At 37.9% G+C, this 12,304-nt stretch overlaps 1 protein-coding gene across 2 annotated transcripts in view; it reads left to right on the top strand.

Moving 5' to 3' along the window:
- Positions 1–3,796, top strand: part of SKAP2 (src kinase associated phosphoprotein 2) — a 171,269-nt gene extending 167,473 nt beyond the window's left edge. Inside the window, exons 12-13 of one of the 2 annotated variants that reach the window (XM_028119315.2) lie at positions 687–788; positions 1,150–3,796. In XM_028119315.2, coding sequence (XP_027975116.1) covers positions 687–779 — 93 coding nt within the window. In that variant the 3' untranslated portion in view covers positions 780–788; positions 1,150–3,796. Of the gene's footprint in view, positions 1–686; positions 789–1,146 lie in introns of both variants that reach the window. The other variant, XM_028119316.2, reaches the window with a different exon arrangement.
- The last annotated feature ends 8,508 nt before the right edge of the window (positions 3,797–12,304 follow it).

The raw sequence follows: 12,304 nt of genomic DNA, 5'->3' as shown, positions 1-12,304 counted from the left end.
ATATTATTAGTGTTTTCTTAGTCCCTCATTTATCTGTTTAAAATATCTATACTCACATATTAGATTTTTCTTAAGAAGGGGCATAGCTCTGCGTTCTAAATAATTTTCAGTCATACGAGTTTAACTAGGAATCAGTTTATTGTGAAAAAATAATTCTTTCCTTGCTAGATGATAAGTTTCTTGAAGGCCAAGATCATATCCTAAGGATCTTGGCTGTAACCTTATAGCAAGCATCTGGCACTGGTGTTTGCACAGAAAAGGTGTCTCCCCAGGCTGTGTGTGTGTGTGTGTGTGTGTGTGTGTGTGTGTGTGTGTGAGAGAGAGAGAGAGAGAGAGAGAGAGAGAGAGAGAGAGAGAAGGGAGAGAGGGAGGGAGGGAGAAGGGAAATGGGCCTAGGGAGCTGACTTCTTCATGTAGTTCCATTTGCTAGGTTCTTATCCCAAGTGACTGTTTCTGTGTTCTATACAGAGTAATAAACAGGCTTTGTCTTATATGTTAATTTAAATCTTTGCCTAACAGCATTTTTAAGTGTCCAGAAACAAACAAAAAAAGATTAAAATGTTTCAATTTGCAGCTCAAGCTCTTGTAACTTTATAAAAATAAATAACATTTCTAAGAAGTTGCATATGAACAACAATGTACTTATACCAGTCTAAAGGTTAATATTGCATATTGTTTTCAATTAGGAATACAATAGATATGGCTGGTGGGTAGGAGAAATGAAGGGAGCCATTGGCTTGGTGCCGAAAGCCTACATAATGGAGATGTATGATATTTGAGAGTCCTGGGTAAGTACATTTTAATCCAATATTCTGTAATAGCTCATATGTTCTCTTGGTCTCTGCGTTATGAGTCTTTGCCTTTTAAAAAGTCTTTGTAGTTTTCTGATAGCACAAAGATCATGCTCCCACATCATCTTCTTCTTTTTTTAAAAAATCTAGTTTAATTTTTAAAATAACTTCATAGAATTTACCTTGGAAATAGATTATTTAGAGAAAGTCCCTTTGCTAATAACAGGATGTTTTCCCAAACCTTCTCCTCTTGAGTAAAATACCACTCTTTCTGGCCTTTCTGAGGAGCTGAATTGACAAAATGTTGAGTAAATATTCATTTTTCCTTGCCTAAAAGTGTATTTTTTTTTCTAAGCAGGAAAAATCAACATTTCGCCTGAAGAAAAAAAAATCAGATGCAGCTTTCCCTTTCTACCTACAGAAAAGGAAGATTCTCCTGCTGGTCTGGTAAATGCTTTGGATTTAGAATCATCTTTAGAGCATGAGTGGCAGCTGAAAACCTTTTTGTGTTTTGTTGAACATTTGTCTTTGAGTGTTATTTTATGCATTCATTATAATATTCCTCTGATATAAAATTAAATAAAGAATACTAATGTAAATTAGAGGCAAGCAGTAAAGTTGTACCTGTTGCTGTTTTGCGAAGAAGTAAATACAGTTTTTATTTACTCATTTGATTTGTGTGAAGAATTCAGCCCGATTTTATATGTACCTCACAGTAGGAGTTGTAATTTCTCTTCAGAGTGCATGTCAATTACATATTAGAATGTAATATATAATTTCATGGAAATTTTAATTGAATATATCATGCAAGCTTTTGGTAGATGCTATCTAAAGAATGTGGCTTTGTTAAAACTTTGTAGACGATCGATCATAGTACTGATTTTTCACACAACAGTGACATGTTTTCATAAAAGAATTTTTACTGATTTTTACTTCATGTTAAAGAAAGCCACAGGAAAGAAAGAATGACAGAATTGCAGATGGTAGCGTGCTGGTCCCCGGGACACACGTGTAGCCCAGAACCACGGTGTGTGCGAAACCCTTTATCAGTAACAAACAGCCCGGTTCAGTGATGGGCTGACCAACATTTTCCACCACAGTTTTGTTTAAACTTAATAAAATAAAAAATTCATAAAACAGCCCCTTCTGCATCATACAGCAGCATAAAGAATCTCAGTGTATTCTCAAAGTAAGAAGATCTAATGGAGCGCTGTCTTATCCTGCCTGATCATTGCTGGGCTATTAAAGTCCCACCACAAAATAAAATACAATAAGATAAAATAAAGTCCAACCACAATAAATAAATAAATAAATAAAATAAAGTCCCACCACAAAACAGTAGAACTCCAGAGGTGAGTTTCCTCTGTGCTTCTCAGAGCAATGAAAAGAAAAGGAAGGGCTCAGAGGGGACAGCCTAGTAATCATGGTGGGACCATACACCAACAGGTGAGTGGAAAGGTAGTGTGAGTCTGACTTTGGAGGAATATGCTATGCTGCCTGAGCAAGCTTTGTGCAATTATAACATTACCTTTTCATGTATATTTGAAATCAAAGGGACTGTAAGTGCTGACGAGGTATCTGTGGCCTTGATATATATATATAAATGCACTGCTGATTGGATCATTATAGGTTCACCTAATATTGAATTAGTGGGTACTACCTTTGTTGAACTTTCCAGATCTTTGCTTTATAAAGATTCTAGCTGTGAACGTACTGATAATATTTAACCCCCCCTATTTATAGAAAACTATAAGCAATATTTCAGAACTTATATTTTACCATTGTCTTCTTAATACTGTGATCATCAGAGTTCAAACGTAATGAAATAGATTTTTTTTAGCTTTCGGGATCGTGGGTAAACTCTAGTTTACGTAAATTAGACATTGTCAAGTTAAAGCTTTCAGAAATTAATTTGTATACTCGTTAATCTTTTCCTAATAGAGAGCCGTTAGGGTCGATTGAAATCATCTTGACGAAAGTGAGACAACTGGAGATCAATTTAGTGGCCTTTTTTTTTCAAAGTCTGAGAGATTGAAAAGCAAAAAGCAGTTGTGGGTTTCCCCTGAACGTATAGTCTTCGGTTATGGATACAGGTTTCAGGCTTCTGCTTTAAGTGAAGATTTCAGTGCTGGGCCAGTAGGTGGCAGCAACTTTTCATTGCATACCCAACCCCTGGGCAACCCCTCCCCCACTCAGGCACAAACTTGAGCAGAATGTAAAGCATGTAAGATTTTTGCCTCCTTTTACAGTTAATCCAGGAGAGGGAGTCCTTTGCCAACTGATGACCAACAATTCCAAGCCAGATAGTCTCTGTGAATGGTGACAATACAGATATAAAGTGTTACTTCTGTCCAGAGCTCCTCTGGCCTTTGTTCTTGTTTAACTTGAATATAGGTGGGAGATAAGAAAGGAAACAAAAGATTTAAAATGAGAGTGACGGGAAATATAATCATTACTTTCAACTCCTGACTACTTTATATTCATTTGGCGAAATCATTTGTATACTACCAGGGAGAAAGTTTTCTTTACACCCTTGACAATATATCACACTCTCTTCAAGATCATAATAATATCATTAATGTGCATTTAAACAACATGGCTTGTTAGAAAATATGCTAATTGCTATGTTCTCATTATGTTTGCTTAGCTTTTATTTGTTTTTCTATGAACAGTTAGAGAGCTAATTTTTTTCAAAGGTGATTGTAAGTCATATTTTATATAGCATTTTGCTTGATTATTTGCTCTGTACTGAATTTGTACTCTATTGCCATTAGATCTTACAATAATGTTCCACTCTGCAAATTTTTAAGGTTCAAATAAAGTTTAATTGTTTGCAAACTGTTATGATGCTAATAATTCAACAGCCTGCTGTGTTACTAATGAAATTACTTTGTTATGATTAATTTGGAAAATAGTGTGTTGATTGTAGTAATTAAGCACAACAAGGTGAAGTAAATGATTCTAATGCCATCTGGCCTCCAAACTGAATGAAGAAATGAAATAGAGCTGTCATCTGAATTTATTCAAAGAAGTAAGGATAATACAAATGACTTTCATTGCTATAGGATTTACACTTAACCACAGCTCACGCCATTCTGTTTTTGCCACTTTGTTGCATGTGACAGTTTCTCTTACAAAAAACAATGTTGCTTAGCCTAGTAATTGTCTTGAACACTTTATATTATTTTAAGTTGACTGTTTTTACCTTGTGTTAATTTAATTACAGATAATTACATAAAGTATCATAGGATCATAGAAAATTACTTTTCAATCATCTGTAAGTGAAATCTATATACGTGGGGGGGTGGGTTGCTATTAGTGTACAAACATGTCGAATGTAGCCTTTCATAAAGGGTAGAGATTTCATTCGTTTCTAAAGTGTTTCCAGTCAAGATTCCCTCATAGTTCCTATGATTTCTACCTTTCCTGTAATTTCTCCAGTCTAAACGATTGCTGTTCACTTCATAGAGGCTAGTACCTTCCAGGGCCATGATCAAACACAGAACCCAAAACTGAGTTCTATAGTAGAGATCCAGATTTGCAGTTGAGCCACTATAAGAAAACTGACCTTAGCATATGCATGGTTTAAAAGTTTGAACTTCAGGGGTGCCTGGGTGATTCAGTCGTTAAGCATCTGCCTTCAGCTCAGGTCATGTTCCCAAGGTCCTGGGATTGAGCCCCGCATCGGGCTCCCTGCTCGGCGGGAAGCCTGCTTCTCCCTCCCCTGCTCCCCCTGCTTGTGTTCCTGCTCTTGCTCTCTTGCTGTGTCTCTCTCTGTCAAATAAATAAATAAAATCTTTAAAAAAAAAAAAGTTTGAACTTCCATCATTGAGACTGAGTGAAGCATTTTGAGAATTTTTAAATCAAGAAAAGTACTTCTTAATTTCTAATAAATAAGTCGTTTGTATTTCAGTTGAATAGAATTTTAGAGACACAAACTGTATAGAAGTGACTCTTCTCGAGTTCAAGAGATTGAAGAGTATTGAAAAACAGTCTATGTGATAAAGAAGGAGGTGGTGGAGTTGAAAACATGATCAAGCCATAGAAAACACAACTTGGCTCAGAGGTTGAAGGAATATAATGAATGAATATACGGAACATAAAAACATCTGTTAAAATGGCTTAGTTTGTGAGTAAAATCCCAAGTATTCCAAAATACAGAGAAACAAATCAGGAGTATATTATTATTTTTCTACAAACTTAACCTACCCTCAAATGCATAATTTAAATAGTCCATCCTCTGGTTTGGGAACAAGGAATGTCTAGACATCCCCAGCTTCAACATTCCCATTCACCGCCTTATAGTTGAGTTCTAGAACATCTGTTAGAACCCCTGATTGTATAACATTCTGCTGTGATGAGATAAATGCTCACAAAATTATATGATTACAGTAGCATGGAGTGACATTTCATTAATGCTAGGTTTGAAGGGCTTTTTCTTGTTTTCCCCTAGTAGAATCTGCCCTATCATTACTTGGACACAAACATAAGATTTATTGCCAGTGGGGTACTTCAGAGTATATGGTGTGTGTCCAGTAAATATTTGTTAATTAACTGATTTGGCACTCCACCGTATGTCAAGACCTGAAATTTAAGAAAAGAAGAGCTTGACTTCTATACCTGGTAGAGAAAATGTCTTTATCAGTTAATACATCAGCTTTCTGAATGACATTCTCTTCGTCAAAAGATCAGTCCCTTTTATTGAGTATCTAAGGGTGGTTTCACTGTCCCCATAGCCCCATCAATAAGTGGACTGGATTTGGTTGGTGGCAACAGAATCGAGTGAGATGGGGAAAAACAAAGTTGAGCGTGGTGGCCCGTCTGCAGAGGTTTCCTGCCTCTCTCTGCTGGTCGGTGTTGTCACTCTTCTAAAGAAGGCACAGGTAACTCAGCTTGGTGCAAGTGATCTAGTTTCACTTTCCATTACATTCCAAATCACAGCCGGCTTGAATTCCACCTGGCCAATGTCAGAGAGGCCCTCTGATCTTGGAAGCTTCAGCGTTGAATGATCGAAAAGGAATTTCGGAAAGTGGGAAGTTTCCCACTTGCCACCAAATCCAACCATAATTCATTTTCTGGGTCTCTTTTTAACCTTTACTCCCTATTTCTTGAGAGTTGTATTATTGTGTTAACTTGAATGCTTTGACTCCCCAAAGTGGAAGGACCCATAAATGTAGAGAGCAGCCTTGGTCATACCAGTGCTCGGCTGAGCCCTGGAATGGTGGGGAGGAGGCTGGAAGCAAAGCAAGGCAAAAAAACTTGTGAATACTTGCAAAGGTGTGAGAATAGAAATCGCCTCAAAAGCCCATTTCTTAAGTGCTTTTCTTGAGACTGGAACCCTGGAAAGTGTTTTCCTAGGTTGCTCTCCTCACCGTTTTCACTGTCTTATTGTCCGTTACTCAGAGAGGTGGTATCGAACAGCACTTGTCTTCTTCCTGTTTATCAGCCTCAACTTCATAATATACAAATATCACTCCTGCTAGAGTAAAAGCAGGTGCCATTTTGTAGCTTGAGCGGCAGTTTACCTCTTGTTTGCTCAAAGTGTCACACTGGTACTCTCCGAGGAGAAAATTAATGACACCAGCGTATGCCAATTAAAAATGACTGCTTTAGAGGAGGAAAAAATTCCAACAAATGAGCAGATTCCCATACATTGCCTCCTCTTCCCAGCCCCCTCGGGAGCCCATTTAGCAAACCTCGTGTTTTTTAACCATCATGTCAAAGTGATGATAACAATGTGACTGGCAATAGCAGTAGCCAACATGAACTGTTTACTCTTCATCTCGCTCTGTACTTTTCATCGAATCCTCCTAGCAACCCTACAAGGTAAGATCTGTTGTTTATTCCCATGTTCCTGATCAGCAAACTGAGGGTAAGTAATTTGTCCCGACGTCCAGGAGTAGGAAGTTATCCGGCCTCCCTCCTTCAATGCAGCAACATTCTGCTTCCCAGGTCTGTGACAGATAATGATAATTCTATTGTTTGCATATAGTAGGCACTCAATAAAAGCTTACTGACTACTGATGATGGCACCATTCTTACGAAATAGTCTGGAGCTTGGGAAAAGTTCAAGAATGGATCACCGGACAGCCGAATTCGCCTCATTCAGTAGTTAAAGCAGCCCGTGGTGACTGTAGCGAATCCGAAGCAGCTAAGCCACAATGAAAAAGAAATGTTAACCTAGGAATATTTCTGTCCATGAGCTTCCAGTCTGGCTGAAGAGAGTAAGTCAGGCACGGCAGCAGAGAGTCGAGAGAGGACACCGGGCCAAAGGGACACTTCTCTCAGGACCTTTTCTCATCCTCTCTACCTCCCCAAAAGTCAAGCCCAAGGTGACTGAGCAGCCAGGAAAGCCCTAGAGAGGTCTGAAAAGCAGCTGCTTCAGTCTCGAATCATTCCTAATTAGTTGTTGGAGAGGTGGGGGCAGAGGGGGGGAGCTAATCTTTTTTTTTTTTTTAACCAGTTCAAGGGATTATTATTAACAAACTGTTTGACCCTTTACAATCAATGAGCAGACTTCCTTATAAAATTTGTATCATTTTGTAACTTTTATTGGTCTTTCTGGCTCTTCAGTGTGAGGTGTCCTTTCTCCGGCACCTACGGAGCGCCTTGTCCTGGGCTCCGCGAGGAACGTCTTCTGTTGCGTTGTTGAACAAGTGCCTTTAACAAATCTTTTTGTATGTCAGTGCTTGGAGGCTAGCAGGGGCAGGGAATAGGAGAGAAGTAAAGGCCACCATACATTCTAGGGCTCTGCAGTTTCGCCAGGGGAAGGGTAAGATCGGGCCCTGGTATAACATGGAGGACGCCCGGACCTGTTGGCCATCTCATAGCCCAAAGGAAGCACGTGCATGCAGTTCCATTTCCAAGGGCTAGTTCATGGTACAGACTCCTCTGAAACGTTTCCGTGCCTGTTGCTGAGAACATCGTGTGAAGGACTTTGCATTGTCTTGCTCTCCAGCTGCCGGCCAAGTAGATCCAGTTGGTGTAAAATAACCTGACCCATCCAGGCGGATAGAAGCTTCCTTCCTAGTTGCTGGTTAGGAAGCACTTAGGGTCTGTAGAGTCTCGGCCACACCCTGCTTTCATCTCCTTCCTCCACTTTGCCCCTCTTCCTCAGGCTTTCCCAAGGAGGCATGAGGTGTAGAATTCTTGTCACTCTACGGAGTTATCAGTATCAGTCTTGCTCTTTGCTTTCTGGGAACCCAGCAAAAGCAAGGTATATAACTATGTGTTTATCCTGTTGACGTACATCCTGAATTGGAAAATTGAAATGGAGCTCTCTTGTGTGTGTTGTTAGCTATATGTTGCTTTGCTTCAGTCGGTCAGCATATTTATTTTATTCTTTATTATCGTCTCGGGGCTTGCTATTTCTCTTCCTATCTAATTAAATGATTCCATTTTGAATAGTTCCATTTAAGTGCCAACAGTGTGCTAGGGGCATTTACAAACATAGAATCGTCACAGTCTTTTCCAAGGAGACTCAGAGTCTAAATAAAATAGGCAGGACATAAACTCAGGGAAGGAGAACAGTTCCAGGTAGTCTTACCTTTGTGCAATTCTTAGCAGGTTAGATCATTAGTGATGTCCTAAGTCATAAAAGAGAAGGTTCTCTGGTTTCGTTAAATCTGAACTTAAGAGACTATCTTGAAAATAAACTGGGAACACACACACACACACAGGGAATCTATCTATCATCTATCTATCACCTATCTATCATCTATCCATCTATCCATCTATCTATAATCTATCATCTATCTATCATCTATCATCTATCTATCATCTATCATCTCTCTATCATCTATCATTTATCATCTATCTATAATCTATCTATCATCTATCTACTATTTGTCATCTAGATCTATACATAATTTTTTAAAGTGTACAGTTGGGAAGGTAAGTGTGAGGGTTTTAGTGTTAGTCCAGAGGAAAAGATTGATTTTTGGAAAATTTCTGAAAGGCTTGTAGCTACTGAATGAAGTGTGAGGGGAACCAAAGAGCTGGGTGTGTGAATAATGTGAATATCTTTTAGAGTTGCTGCCAATTATGGTAAAAGATCATTCTGAAAGCCGCGAGGGACCCCTACTCCTTTAGGAAAAAAGACTCTTTCCTTTCAGCTGGGGACAGAGTTGCACCAGCTGAGTGTGGGTAGTAGGAAGACCATTGGAACTGGAGTCAGTCAAAATTCTAGTTTCAGTTCTCGAATGCACTGTGTCTTAGAAAAAGTTTCCTTGCCTGCAAATACCAGCAGCACTGTTCTGTCTTCCTCCCAGGGTGTAGCTGGGCTTAAGTGAGGTTATATTTGGAGGTGGCTTGAAAAACCAATGACAGTGTTAAATAGTGCTTTCCTGCATTTGAAGATATGAGAACCGAAACAACGGGTCAAAATAAAAATTTGTCCTTCACACCAAAAGCAAGCACGGGGAAAAAAATGGTAGCGATCAACACTGGCTGTGCTACTGTTTAGAATAATGTTGGTGGGCTGTTGGTTTTATTATTTTATAGCAAGAATTGATGTAAACCATCCTCAAGGAGTTTGGGATTAAATTCTAAATCCTAAATCCATTTTTGAATCAAGCCATTATTTTCTAAGTTATGGTTACTTTCTGTTAACCGGGGTTTCAATAACAGAGATGTTACTTCTGTCTGTAGAATTTCAAACTAGACTTTTCTTTTGATATTTAAAACCATCAATCGGACTAATGGGCTTTAGGAATATGTTGTTTATAGTTGGTTGGACTTAGCATCTGAATATTTTTTAGTAACAGATACCCTAAGAAAAATTTTGGTACAGGTTCCTTTGGACTAATATCCACTCTCTTTATGAACTGTTTCTTCCAAATGGGTGTCTGTGATTGTTTGCATGTGAATACACACTTTGTAGTTAAACATTTTCATCAGATGCATATCTAGGAATAAGACCGTTTTATTGGATCAAATTAGCCTTGTAATATAGCACTAGTCTCGGTTTGTAGTTTGTGAAAATATGGGAATAGAAATCAGGGCAAATCAGAACCTCATTACATGTAACCCTAATGCTTTAATGTTATAACTTTAGGCAAAGCTAATAAAAAATGCAAAGGACTCTTCAATAATTTAAATTATCTAAAAAATTGAGCGTATTCCTTCAAATAATAATGGCTTTCATGATCTGATTTTTTAAAAATTCATTTCTCATATCTTGAATTACTCAGAAGTGCAGATATCAATGTAGGTTTGAGTTTATTTAAGATTATTAAATGTATTTGTTATCATACAGTGTCATTGAAAATTACATTTTTTAGCCTAGCAATTATAATGTATAATGTTATGCAGTATAGAATTCTAGCAACATATTTGCTAATGTCATTATAGTAGAGAATGAATTTTTAGCACTTCTCTCTCAAATAGAGCTCTGTAATGTGATTCCTTGACTATTTGGAACCATTATTCAGTTCTGTTAACTTTAAAAACAGTCATATTGTGTACCTGTTATTATTTGCTTTCTAAAATAAAAGCTTCTCTTATCATATTAAACGTTACAAGGGAACGTATTACTTTCATAATGTATTTTTCATGACTGTTTGGGTCAAGGAAAATAGTTGGGAATACAGTGAACTACAGTAACTGTGATTGAAGTAGAGATCAGTCCATTCCTACAACTTTGCCTCCTCTTGCTACATAAGCACAGTAGAGGATTTTAGTTGCTAGCACGCCGTCCTCATTCCTCTGGTGCCGCGCTGTGCAGCAGTAAATACCGTATATTGATTCCTACTTAATCCTAATGGAAGTGTACTGAGGCTGGAAACACATTATAGCTTAGCATTTAGTGCCTTCGTTTTTAAATAGTTTTTAAAATTTAAAAATTGATATAATTGCCCCAAATATGCTTTGGTTATTGGATCCATATCATGCTAGAAAATTATTCTCATTTCATATCTTTTCTAAAGATTATTTTGTTCACAAGGTATTTTCCTGGCACTTCAGTGCTATTTTTGCACAACTGAAAATCTGTCATTTCCATTTTAGTTCAGTTTGGAAATACGGAAAGCATATTAGAGCAACACATTAAAGATTAGTACAGAAGCACGAAAAATGAATGGAAGAGAGCTATGTGGAGATTTTAAATTTAGTAAAATTATTCAAGTAGGCAATTTTAATCCATTAACCTGGTCTGAGGCTGCTTCAAAGAAATATTTCTCCCTAAACGAGGTTTTTCTTGTTTAAAACACATTGAGAAGAGAAGCCTCTCACCTAAAACAAATACCGGATTTTATCTTGTTTTGTTTTGTTTTCTCGAAGAGAAGGGGGAAGCGAGAGCTTCCCTAATCCTGTGCTATAATTTATTCTTAGTCAAAACCAGATTGCCGTTTACACACTAGGTGTTAAAAGCTAGTTATAGTCATTAAAGGTGGTCTCTCTAATGCTTTGCATTAAGATATTCAATATGAGATTTATTTTCAAGCTATTTCAGGGCCATGAGGGAAGTTGTTTTCTTTATGAAGGGCATTCTGTATTTTACTTCATTATTTGTTGTTGTTGTTGTTGTTGTTTTTTAAATATAAAGCAGAGAAGGGGAGAATGGGAGGTGGTTGTTTCTTTGAATCTGAATACAGTCTGTCTTCTTAATGAACCTACTGCACTGCCCAGAAAACAGCTCCCTGCAAATAAACATGCTAGAAGTGATTTAGCCACAATGTCCAGACTGTGTAAACATCTAATTATTACAATAAAATTGTCAATAAATTTACATTACAGCTCCCTTTTCAAACGTTAACCAACTTTTTATTCGCTTGATAAAAGAGCATAAATTGTATTTTTATGTGTTGGTGTTTTTGTTTTCATTACACTTCTTGCTGCACTCTAGACAAAAGACCGCAAACCTTAATGCCCGGAGTTGTTCCTGGATGAAGAAAACTCCTACAGTTGTTTATGAACGTAATGTGCTGTGTTTCCTTTCCCGGGGACACGGCCTCAGAGGCTTCACAATCTGATCTTTAGTCACGGCGTTTAAAAAAAAAAAAAAAGCCAAAAACCTGGTATTGTGGTGGCTGCAGCTTTAAGAGAGACACAAAGAATTAGGGCCTCTTAGAATCCACTATTAGAATGGGAATTTAAGTTACATTAGAAGCAAAAGATAAAATGGCAAAATGCAATAATTTCCTTTAACAAAGATTACGTCCCGTTTTCAGAATTATGATATCATGTTGAACATAATTGTGGAATAACCCCCCCACACACACCCCGTATTTCTTATATAACTGGTGCATTAACATTAGAAAAGCAGAGTGATATTGAATTCTAATGAGGTCTGGCCTATATGCTCTGCTAGGAGAAGAATGAGGATAATTCATTTGTATTCTACAGAGCGCTCGGAAATCCACGCGCATCCCTGTGGCTTCAGCGCGTGGTGCTGATCATCTGTTCCTCCCGGGGAGGGGGGTGCGATTCATTGCTTTGAACAGCGTCTGAGCGGGGGAAGGTAGTTAACCACTTTCCTGCTAGCTGTTGTTTCCTCATGACTGTTTAATACGGTG

The sequence above is a fragment of the Eumetopias jubatus genome, unplaced genomic scaffold, assembly GCF_037043125.1.
Source record: "Eumetopias jubatus isolate StellerSeaLion01/CBP00866 unplaced genomic scaffold, mEumJub1_p1.0 scaffold_14, whole genome shotgun sequence".
Taxonomy (NCBI): domain Eukaryota; kingdom Metazoa; phylum Chordata; class Mammalia; order Carnivora; family Otariidae; genus Eumetopias; species Eumetopias jubatus.
The sequence above is the reverse complement of the archived record's forward strand: the minus strand, read 5'-3'. Positions and strand labels throughout refer to the sequence as shown.